Consider the following 12,202-nt stretch of genomic DNA (forward strand, 5'->3'; position numbering starts at 1 on the left):
AGGGCGAGGGGGGAGGATTTTACCTTACGTTATGTAATACCTATACGTATATACTCTCGTATATATAGTATAGCATCAGTATAATGTTGTCCATTTAACGATACCGTCAGCATAAAGGTAATAAGTTCGCATTATTTAGTCGCTACTGTATATAGGTGTATCGAGGCAACGAAGCAATTAACACCAATTTGCATGAATGTAAATATTATTTTGCATCGAAGGCGATAGATATTATTCAAAAAGGGGGTGTGAAATTATTCCATAATTATTGGCATATGTTCATCCGGTCTATGGTCGTATTTCAAAATCATGTTTATACATAATATCGTCGAAAATGGGATTTTCATCTGATTCAAACGTTATTTTGCTTACATTACGGGTGAATTGAAAAAGAACGCGATTTGTAAAATGATGGACACCTGTCAATAACCAAAATTGGAGGCGAACCGAAAAAGATTATCGAAGGCGCGTAAAATAGAAAATTATTGACGGTAAATTTCAATTTTTCTACTAAAATATCAATTTTTACATTTTTTTTTTCATTCGCGTGAATTTTTTCTGCAAAGGAGCTGAAAAATAAAATTCAATCGAGTATGGTTTACTTCACGATTAGTGGCAAGCGTTCAGGGAGCACTGGGAAAAGAGAATTAGTTCATCTGAAAGTATTCCTGAATCTCAAAAATGTATTTTTTGACTGATGGGAAGGGGCGGAGAGAGTAAGTGAACTTACGTCTGAGACCCAGTGCTCAAGATAATGCGAAAATCTACAAGTCCCTCAAAAATCTTGCACTCTGATTTGATGATTAGTGATGTCCAATGCAATGATTTAAGACAATTTTGAAATTTTTCCCACTAGAATCCTGTTTTTCCTGTTTCTCTTCCATCAGTCGTTTGAATTGCTTCAAAAATGACTTATTGGAATTTTGAAAAAAATCCAAAATATTCAAATGAAGTTGTTTTCATCTGATACTTACCTTATCTTATCTTTATTCATTGGGGTTTTCTCACATTATGTATACTTTTAGAGTTGAAAATGGGAAAAATTGGATTTTTTTAAAAATGTCTTTGAAGTGGATGTTTTCATCCATAGGAGTCTTTATTTTGACATTTTTGTCATTTTTGATTCATTTTTGGGGATTTGAGGATATTTACATAGAAGAGCGATACATCGATATTAATGGACTTTATTATCAAAAACATCCATTTCAAGAACATTGTATTAAAATGAAGAACTCTATTCCAAAGTGGGTTAAGTCATTTTGAAAAAAGGCACGTTTTACGGGGATTTTTACTTCAAAAGTGGGTTAGGTCATCGATTTTTCAAAATAAATTTTTCTACAAGTAATTGTTCTATGTATGTCCAAAGAAAGGAAAGGTGCACCGACCTTTGGAAATAGAACAAATTTCAGCATCAAAAACTTTAAACGTATTTTTTGGAGGAAAAAATGACTTAACCCACTTTGGAATAGAGCTCTTCAAATACATGTCAAAGTTGATTCTTTCTTATTTTTCGCAAATTCTTAGAATTTATCCCAAGTACCTGTACCTATGCATCTAGTGAGAATTCGATTAGATTGCAATTCAAAGTAAAAATCAACTCCAAATTTTGCTCTTGAATTCATTTGATCTCAATTTTTAGAAGAACGTAAACTTGAAAAAAATTTATTTGAAAAAAATCCAAAATCTTATCAAATTTTGAGATGAATCTTCTACTTGGAAGTTAATTAGAATTGAATTTTTACGTAACGATTTTTCAGTAAAGTTGCATTTTTGTTTGAAATTCATAATGAAATTTAATTATTACATTTCCGTAAAACTTTGGATTGAAATTCAACTCGAAATATACCTAAATTAAGTGAATGTTTTCGATGTAAATCTGGAGTAAATTAGATTTCAAATTTTTAAAAATTCAATTTTCATCAAAAAAAAGATTCGGATTGCTTTTTAATTTGAAATTTCGATGAAAATAATTTGAACGAATTTTCATTGGAAATTCAGGATTCCAAACAAATTTTTACGAAGTGAATTAAGTAGACAGAAAAGAGCTCCCAAACTAAAAATTTTGATTGTAGTTTCACAACTTTTTTTTACCTGAAAACAAGAAAATTCATAAAATTATAAAAAATTCTCATAACTTTGTGCCATTTTTTTCCATCTTTGAACTCTAATCATAAAAAATCGATAGTTCAAATGGAAGTGTACCTCCCCTACCCCTCCTGTCCAATCAAAAAATTTGCCAATGTAACCTTAATGTTTTTATGGTTGTTAGAAAAGGCCAAAGTTGCAATAATCGTCGTTTTTGCTCTATTTTGATCACAAATTGTGGCATCTCTAAATCTCTCAAGATGATATTTGAAATCTTGAAGGTCTTTTGTGATCTGTGGTGAAAGCTGCTTTTATGCTGCCTTAGATGTTTGGTTATCAACCTATTGAAATAATGATTCTAATACACAGATTAGTGTAACTTTACTTGCTCGATGGTAAAATTCTAATGTATTGAAAATTCCTTTACGATTAAAATGTTTATTGAGTATTTATGAACTGATCGTCGTGTTTACGAAGAAGTTTCAATGACGTCCATCTGAAATGTTACAGGTGATTATGGGCGACAGACCAGCAGCCGAACGAGCCTGCAAGGACCCAAATCCGATAATTGACGGCCGAAAAGCAAACGTGAACCTGGCAATTTTAGGAGCGAAACCCCGAGTTATACCACCGAGTAAGTGCTTAAAGAATTATTATGATAGTGGAGAATGGGCCGGGCCGGAGGGTCGCTTCGGGTGCAAGAGGCATCGCGGCGTTTTGGGCGCAATTAAGTATTAACCGCGTTTTGCGGTTTGGGAGACTTTAAATATTTATACGAAATTACCTTTAACGAAGTAATTTACACCCGCCGCGTCGTTTTTATTATTTAATTGAACGGCGAGCGTCGTCGAGAGCTGCTTAAACGCGAGTATAGTGATTTTTCGCATCAGCAGCAAATGCAGCAAATTAGTTACATAGCACAGAGGGAAACTCAACGTCAAGTCGTTGTGTTTGCGGAGGAAAAACATTCGTGATGTAGCACCACTATTTTCAGAGTTTTTATCCTATACTCGTATATATACGTTTGTTCTTTGTTCGTCTTTTTTTCCTGCTTTCTTTCTTTTTATTTTTGCTTTCTTTAAGCGGAATTAAATGACAATTATACGTATGTTTAGATGGCACAATATCCACTCGTTCGAAGTTTTCCAACTCTACTCTCTCTCTCTCGTTCTCTATCTGGCTTTCTCCCGAGTGAAATTATAGGGTAGAATTTTATATTATAGGTTTCACTTTTAACTATCAAGTTTATCGATTTTAGACCTTTTTTAACGCTTCTCCTCTTTTTCTTCTCTTTTTTTTCCATTCTCGTTTTCGTTTCTATACTCTTCTTGGACGAGTTCTCGAGAGTGGTTTTTATACACGTTCGTTTTTGGGAAAAAAGCTTTCGTTTATTTTTAGGATTTGAATTACGTCGAGTTTCCTTTTCACCGACGACGAAACGTTTTGCTAAATTAAAACTGTTTAGGAGGTGTTTTTTCATCGAGTTTGTTGATTTTACGATTGATGTACTATATTTAATTGTTTACATTGAACGTATACGAAAATGAACCAGCCGGCTAAATTGCAACACGAAATTCACCTATAGGTACGTTTTCGGCTATAAAAGTGATTATTTGTATGTGGCTGGGGTAGAAACGCAACGTTAAAGCTAACTTCGCTGCTAATGATATCGACTGAAATAACTCGAGTGGAAATTAACGTAGTATCTATCGTGCTAGTGCAATGTGGACCAAGATAGGTAATTTTACGAGTATCTTGAGTTTATGAATAGATTTTCTTTTCGTCGTATTAATTGACGTGATTGTGTTGTTGCGAAAGGATTGTTCTCGTGCAGTCGATTTTATAGATATACGAGTAGATTTCAAAAGTAAGTAATCCTTATTTGTAAAAGAATTTTTGAATGATAGGTTTTTACTGATTTGAGTTTTGAATACTTATTAAGAATCTTGAAATCTAAATTTTCAATCATCCAACTAAAAATTTTTCTGACAGTGGGGGAGTTTAGAAGTGAGGGGGAGGGGTTTGTTTGAAAAAAAATCATCTCTAGTGACCATAAATTAAATAACGTGAATATTGTGGGTAAAAACCATTTCTGGAGGCTCCAGAACTTTGCATTACCGCTCAAAATTCTTTCCATTAGGTTCGGGAGAGGAGAGAGTGCGAAAAGAGCGAAAATGATCTTCGTACCGAATTTCTACTTTCTAGCTCAGCTAGGTAAAATTTTGATTTTTTTGTTTTTGGCTTTTTGAAAAAATGCTCAAAGTTCAAAAAATAGACTTACTTATCACCTGAAAATTTAGAAGTTTTTTGGAAGAAAAAGGGGGTTCAAAATTACAAAATTCATGTGGAAATCGGTAATAATTGAAGTTCGAGAGCAGAAATGTGAATTTTATTACTCGTACATCCCTTCTAATTGGGTTTTTTGAAAACGATGCAGCCAAGTTTCTTTAAAAAATTCATTGAACGTTATTATGATATTTACATTCAAAATTTTGCTTTTTTGCAGTATTTTTGGGTTTTCGTCCAGTTTTTCTGACAATTTTATACCACAATTGAATCAAATTTTGATATTTTCATTATTGTTGAAATTTGACAAATTTAATTTATAGCACCTGAAATTTAACGTGTTGGAGGGAGATGAAACATGAGAAATTTGTGGAGAGTTGGTGAGGGGGTGCGGGTGGTGAAATTTACTCGAAATTTGGGAAACCTTCATTTTATTCATTTTGATACATTTTGCTGTCATTCCATCAACATAAACTCTGAAGTGATAAGTATATCGTGGAGAAGTGAATCTGGGAAAAGGATTTTAATTCAGATGAAGCCCGGGGGGGGGGTAGATGTGTTGACAAAATCTTAATAACCACAAAAATCCCTGTACAAATTGTAATTTAAGAATTTTGATGGTTTGTAAATTGAAATGAAATTTGGACCTATTTTTAGGGCATGGTAAACTTCGAGCATGCTCAGAGTAAAAAGAAGAAATGGATAGATTTATATGTAATGAAAACGAAGTAAAAAAGAATCAAAAAAGTACATACTTTTTCAAAATTTTGAAAAATTTATGTTTCAAAAATTTTAGGTTTTTCGTTACAGTTTTTAAAGTTTTGGGGCTCTTATCTCCCCTTTCTTTTAATACGCTTTTTTGGGGGATCCTGGAGAGAAGAGGAATCTGAGCCTATAAACTTTCTCAAATGAACCCTTATGAGATCCAAATCATTCGCGGATGTTCACCTTACCTGAAGTTTTACGTTTTATAAGGCCAACAAAATCAACGAAACAAGAATTTATGTATTAATTTTAGCTGAAATGAACCTACTTAGCTATCGACTTTCAACATGAAAGGACCTTCTATGGATCAGATGCACTCATTTGATATCCCAACTGGCACAAAAGTTAAAGTTTTCGGACCGGACTAAAGGGAATCAAAAGAAGATCCAAAAAATACACCGCTAGCAAAAATTTCTGGTGTTGAAATTCATTTTCGATTTTTGCCGAATTTTTAAAAATGCAAGTATGATGACCCATTTCTCATGAAAAAAAATCAAAACTTTGATCAAATTGACATAACACACTGGAATTTCAGAAATAATTTCGAACCGTTCTAGAGTATCCAAAAATTTTTCGGATTTCATCCGTTTCCAAAAAAAAAAAAAAAAAAAAAAAAACTGTAAATATAGCGTGAAAATAAAATTCAGCACCTGTAAATTGAATTCACAATCTTTGTGGCCCTTTCGATCGATTTAGGCACATATTTTCAAAAATCTTTTTGTGCTGGTTTAAATTCAAAATTTTCTCAGGGCATCATTGGGGGGGGGGGAATTAAAAATTCTTCGTTTGTGTACTGGTGAAGAAAAAAGTTCGAGACGTCCACCAATCGATTCAGGAGGTCGAAAATAATATGGTAGGTACAAACCAAATTTGAGCCTTTTATGTCAGAGTGATCAAATTTTGATTTTTTTTCATAATAAGAAATGGGCCAAATTTCAATTTTCAAAAATTAGCTAAAAATCGAAAAATGAATTTTAGCTTCTGAAATTTTTGCCAATGGCATATTTTGAGGTCCTCTTTCAATTCCCTTTTGTTTAGTTAAAAAATGTCTCGCTGGTTGAGATACCTACTTCCCTCGTAAGTGATAATCGGTCACTCTCAGAAAAGCAACTTGAAATTTACCTTTCTTTGAAATCATTTCGAGAGAAATCTATAAAATTTTTGCAAGGGTATTCTACTTTAAGCCTGTATCGATTCAAAATCGAAAATATCGATGATTAGTCACTCAATCACGTGTCGTACGTGCTACAGAGCTGGGTATGTAAAAAAGGAGCTCAAGTACTCGTACAGTAGAATGGTATAGGTAATTTCGAGTCGACCTTTCGTACTTGTATACCTATTCGTAGTCTCTAAGCTTCTTAGCTACTTCATTCAATTTGAAGCTATAAATTCGTATACTGCGTGTAAATGATATTGGATAGGTAACCCTTTTCATAAGCGTAAAGAAAAGATGAACTTTTTAACGTGAATTTTTTACGTCACCGTAGCTGAAGTATATAACGAGAACACTTCTCCATAAGTGTGTATACTGTATGGTTGTAGTGTTAGACTCGAATTTGTGGAATTCTGACCATATTATATTAGAACGACGAGTCGACAAGCGACGTTCTTATAGTACATATATATTCAGATTTTGGAACGAGATCAAAACCTCATCTTGCCTCGCGTTGAAATTTTTTTTCTCGCTGCTTTATTCATACACGAGGATACCGGTACAAACTATACACAGAACGTAGCATACGTACGTAGATATTAAAGCTAACGATGTGTCAACACGACGTATAAAATTTCATTGCCATTTTAAAACTAAATTCGACGCGATGATGTCGACTCGTATACCAAAGGTACGAGTATAACTACACCTCTATAGCTGTAGCAATAGCATCGTCTCTCTGTCATTCGTAGCCTACATAAATTCCACCGTGTAAACGATTTACCTGCGCCAATTTAATTACCAGCTCGTAAAGATTCCTAGGTCGTGATTTGATAACAGAGAAAAGCCCCCGCATCGTAAAGAAGAAAAAACGAATTTTTAGTCTAAATTGTAGCTCTGTGCTATATACACGGTATCGGTGTAAAGTTACGACACCACGTGGTACTATAATCCTATTTCATCTAGTTTTAGCTTTTTAATTGAAATTTGTCGTTTCGGTTTGTTTTTATATTACATTTTAACCTCTATTCGCGAATAAAAGCCTCATTTAACGTTTAAAATTACTTCCTTGGTTTATACTCGTATACTCGCTCGCCTGCCATAGTGACAGGTGCTTAAATCGTTTTCTTATACTCTCGTATTTCGACCCCCTTTAAACGAATCTCTTTTTAGCTCCTACTACGTACGATTTCTTATTCATTTCAACTGCTTGGGCGATTCGCGAATAACAAACGACTCTCACCTAGATATTTTTTTTTGACGCCATTTTACAGGTTGTCGCGACTCGCGAAACACCTGGCGAAGGTTTTATGATTCGATGGCAATAAATATTGAATTACGTCACCTCGTTTAACGATTCGGTACAAGTGCAAAAAAATCAACAGTTGGGAAAAAAATTCATCGCACGACCCTCATATCGCGCGTACAAATAGACGCATTTTTTTCACATCATTTACCATTTTCGCAAAATACGAGTATACGTACAAGTACGATTGAAAAATCTACGTAGATTTTAGCGAAGGAGAAAAATATACGATATGGTGTAACAGGTCCATTTATGACTAGTAATTGTATAAAGTAGCCTTTTTCCAAGGCTGTGGAAGAAAATTTACTATGATTTAGTTCAGGTTTCGTTCTTCGTCGCAATAATATTATTCCAGTTGATATTTTTTTCCCCATAGGCGTAATCGTATACTTCGTGTATATATTTTGGCAAAGCTTTACGCGATTTTGAATTTATTCCGAAGCTCGCGAACAAAGTTAAGAAATTACAAGTGACGTCTTTATTTCATATATGGCGTCGTCGTCGTCGTCAATTTGTTATACTTATATACCAAGTACACCGTTCGTACTCGTATACGAAGCTATACGGCGTTTCTTTTATTTTTTTTCCAAGACGAGAAAATATCGAATAAAAAAAAATGGAAAAGAAACGAACGCCGAGTTAACTTTAATATTTCGAGTAATTTTTAAATAATTCAAAAATGATGGATACGCGAGTTGATGTTTTATTATTATATTTTCTCGTTCCCCCTGTCTCTCTCTTGGCAAGCAACGATGCGCTTCTCGTACTACAAACAACGCTCTGCCATTACATTTTGGAAATTTACATTGACACGTTGTTGTTCCCCATTCTCTGCCATTTTCCCCTAAAGTTTTGCCCTCTTTGCCCCTATATTCCACGTTTCGGCACGATATACGCGGAATGCGGATTCATACGACGACGAATATTGTGTAAAAGGTGTTGCGTATACATACGCCATGCCAGGTGAATCTGTTTAGAAGGTTTTCTATTTTACTACGACGAGTATAACGCCAAGGTAGTTACAAGACCTGAAAAAAATCCCGCAATTTGTCACCGCTGGTGCGGTGTTTTGTATATATTTTTTCGCGTATTTGAATTTTATATATTATACGCCCGTGTATTTGGTGTTAGTGCACCTTTATACCGAAGGTTCAGTCGAAATGAACTGAAATATTCGATTTTATTACGAGCGGACCGTGTTCGTTGTCTTTTTTCGTATATGATAATCGAATTGCGAATTGGAAATGCCAACGTGGGTGTAACTTTTTGCTCCGCGAAGGTGATAGTTTTGTTTTTGCTCTATTTTGAAAAATATCAAACATCGAGATGATGAAAAGAAATGTACGAGATTACGTCAATTTATAGATTATTTGGAATTGAACCCGTTTTATTTCAAGGAGTCTCGTCCTTCTGTGCCAATAAGTTCACAAATTTCAACAAGCGAAAAATTCAAAAAAATTAGCCAAAATTCGAAATCAGTACTTGCTTCTAAAAACACAAAAACCATGGGTCACACGACTTTTTCAATTTTTTTGTAATTTGGGGCCTCTTTGTTGAACTTGGAGGCTTTGTATCGAAAATTTGAGTTGAAATTCGAGTTTAGCCTCGTCGAAAATCTAACAACGTACTACATGATTTTAAATATTTTTTTTCCAAAATGGCCAAAATAGAGGGGGGGGGGTGCACGATGTGCAAACTTGATATTTTTGGACGAAAATTGCATCAATTATTATAATTTCAAATACCTATGTGCTTTTGAGGTCTTTTATCATAAATCATCATTTTTTGAGCACCCGTTTTTGAAAAATTGACCCTTGATGCGAGGGAGGGGAGGGGGGGTGAAAAAAATGTCAAACCATCAAAAGCAGGTGATATTGGTATCGATCGAATTATACGTTTTCGAAACTGCTGATTCAAATTCTGAAACCTACGTATACCTATGGCTCTGAAATATTGAAAATGAGCCCAAGGACGTATTAGAAAACATGAAATTAGGTCAGAAAATTTTGAAAAAATGCAAAATAGATGTAAAATTCTAGGTTACGAGACGATTTGATGACCGTTTACCCTCAAAATAAAAACTGAAACCTTGAGAAAGCAGCTTGGGCGAAAATTTTCTAAAGTGCAACACGTGTGTAAAAAATCTTGTCTGCTCATTTTTTGAATTTTTTGGTAGGTACGTGAAAAATCTACATAATATGTACAAGATGAACGAAGCAAAGTAATCTTCATTTCATTGCCTTTTGTTGCATGATCTATTTTGATGAATTTTTCTCCCTTGTACTCGTACGTATTTTGTAAAGTGAAACCAAAAGTAAACTGTGACAAACCTCTGCTGGAACTGCCTGTTGATAGAATTTATCAGCAGTTATGTTTCTCTTTACCCTGTTAACTTTTTATAATCAATCACCAAAGTTGAATTTTTGACGCATATTTAAAGTTGATACGTTAATGTTTGGTGAAATTTATCAGTTTTTGCAGCTTTAAAAAAAAGCAGAAGCTCGAATGGGGTAACTGTTTGGATATTTTAGGTGAAAATATGCCGCTTTTTTAATGGCATAGAGGTAGATAACGGTTTCACGATGACATATGCGTGACAATATCAGTAATATCGCATTTTTTATTGCTCGAAATTAACCCTATTTATAGAAATTCTGAATTATAATTTTAGATCTGGGTTTGAAGAGCTTCAATGTGCTTTGAATTAATGACGTTTTAATTAACGCGTGGTCCAATAATGTTTGCCGAAAGTTGAAGTATACATAATTATTTTATTTCAAGATATTCTCGTAATTTATACGTGTTTTCTGACGAAAAAATGCCCTAATTCAGTTACATTTCAATTAATCATTTACTTATTCACATTAATATTTTGATGGGTCATTTTTTTTCTTTAAATTTTTGAAATGCATTTTAAAAGTTTTTCTGTCTTTATTTTTATCTTTTTTGAAAATCTGTAATATGAGCTTACGTTTTTTAATTATTTAATAAAATGTAAAATTTATAGAATTGACATTTTTTTCCAATTTTTTTATAACTTTTGTTTTGAAATTTTTTGGGTTTATTTTTTTTTAATTTATCATAAAAAAATATTTAAATTTTTCACTTCTTTGAAAGAAAATAGGAGTTCCAGACGTTTCAAGAAATTGTTTCTATGGGCTTGTTTTTTTGAGGCAGGGGAGGGGGATTTAAAAAAATTGTTTATTGAATTTTTCAGTTTTTTATTTTTTTAATTTTTTTGTAGCCTAATAGTTATACCGAAGTGGGCTAGAAATGATGAATTGACCTCATCTATACTAAGAAGTAATGACAAAAACCTCTCTTTGATAGTTTTTCAACTTCTTAATGTTATAATTAATAATCCCAAGAGCTTTCGGTGATGGATATTCGAGCATGTTTTGAAAACTTGAATTTCCTAAAGTGTACTGTATTCTCCAAAACAACTCAAACTCATTTCTGATTAATTTGTTACGAATTACAATACATGTAGACGTTCGATTTCTAGCTTTCTAGCTTGATCAGGTGAGGTTTTTTCGAAAATTATAATTTTCAATATGCAGGAAACTCCATAATCATGTCCATAATCTTTTGAAACAGTTTTCAATCGGTTTGTAGGGTCTAAAGTAGGATGCATTCCAAATTTGAGATTTCTGGTTCAGTTAATTTGAAATTTCTGTATTTTTATTTATTTTTTTTTTTTAAACACTCTAAAATTTTGAGAAATAGACAGACAAGGACATTAACTTTCTTCCTGTGATTTAAAAAGTTCTTGAGAGTTTTTGGAACGAGCATGTAAAAAACCATACTTATCCATTTCATCTGTCCAGATTTCATTTCTCAATTTTTGACGAATTTTTCAAAACATCTTTCATAATGACTCTGAAAAAATTGTCATAAATCTCCCGAATCCATTTTTCGTGAATTCCAGACGTTTTTGAGCCTCCGGCACGAAATCAGTTTTCACCGGGAGTTTCAAATCATCTCAAGAACGGTTGCATAGTATCTACTTGGGCAGCTAAAATGTTGGTTCCCTCTTATAAGTACTTTCGATCAATTCAGTCAAAAAATGCTTATTTATTGCAAATCCCTGATCAATTAAGTTCATTTTTTCAATAGATTTTTGGCTCATTTTGACTTATTGAAAAATTTTACCAAAGTTGAAAAAATGAACTAGGGTAGCTGAAATTTTGATTTTTTTTAGACCAAAAATTTTTCAGATTTTAAGTGGAGGTTTGGAGTAGTAAATGAGTTCTTTTAATTTAGCTGTAGCTTCGTTTGGGCCCAGAAACCCCAGAATTTCACTATGGTCCGAATAGATACTTTTCTCATCACCTAGTCATTTTGAGATTTCACTTTGGCGTCCCCAACACCACCCCTCCCCTTTCTGTACAAAAATTAATGACGAAGTGATTCGAAGAATTCATTCTAGTTCATAAACACAAAGCGCAGATTTTAATCAAAGGTAAATTTTACCTCCATATTTTCTATTTACCAAGTAGGTAATCAAGCCGGCTCAAAGCCAAAATTGTCGAGTTCATCAACCGCTCTTTCGTCAAGGTACGTCGACAGCAACGTGTACGTTCAGAGCACTTTCAAATACATACAGC

At 33.5% G+C, this 12,202-nt stretch overlaps 1 protein-coding gene across 2 annotated transcripts in view; it reads left to right on the forward strand.

Annotated features, from left to right (window-relative positions):
• The window catches only part of LOC135847796 (RNA-binding protein 24-like), a 254,048-nt gene that overhangs the window by 65,588 nt on the left and 176,258 nt on the right, over window positions 1-12,202 (forward strand). For both annotated transcript variants that reach the window (XM_065367515.1, XM_065367514.1), the window contains exon 2: window positions 2,596-2,719. In XM_065367515.1, the coding sequence (XP_065223587.1) occupies window positions 2,596-2,719 (124 nt within the window). The remainder of the gene's footprint in view (window positions 1-2,595; window positions 2,720-12,202) is intronic.

The sequence above is a fragment of the Planococcus citri genome, chromosome 5 (genome assembly GCF_950023065.1).
Source record: "Planococcus citri chromosome 5, ihPlaCitr1.1, whole genome shotgun sequence".
In the NCBI taxonomy this organism is placed as follows: Eukaryota; Metazoa; Arthropoda; class Insecta; order Hemiptera; family Pseudococcidae; genus Planococcus; species Planococcus citri.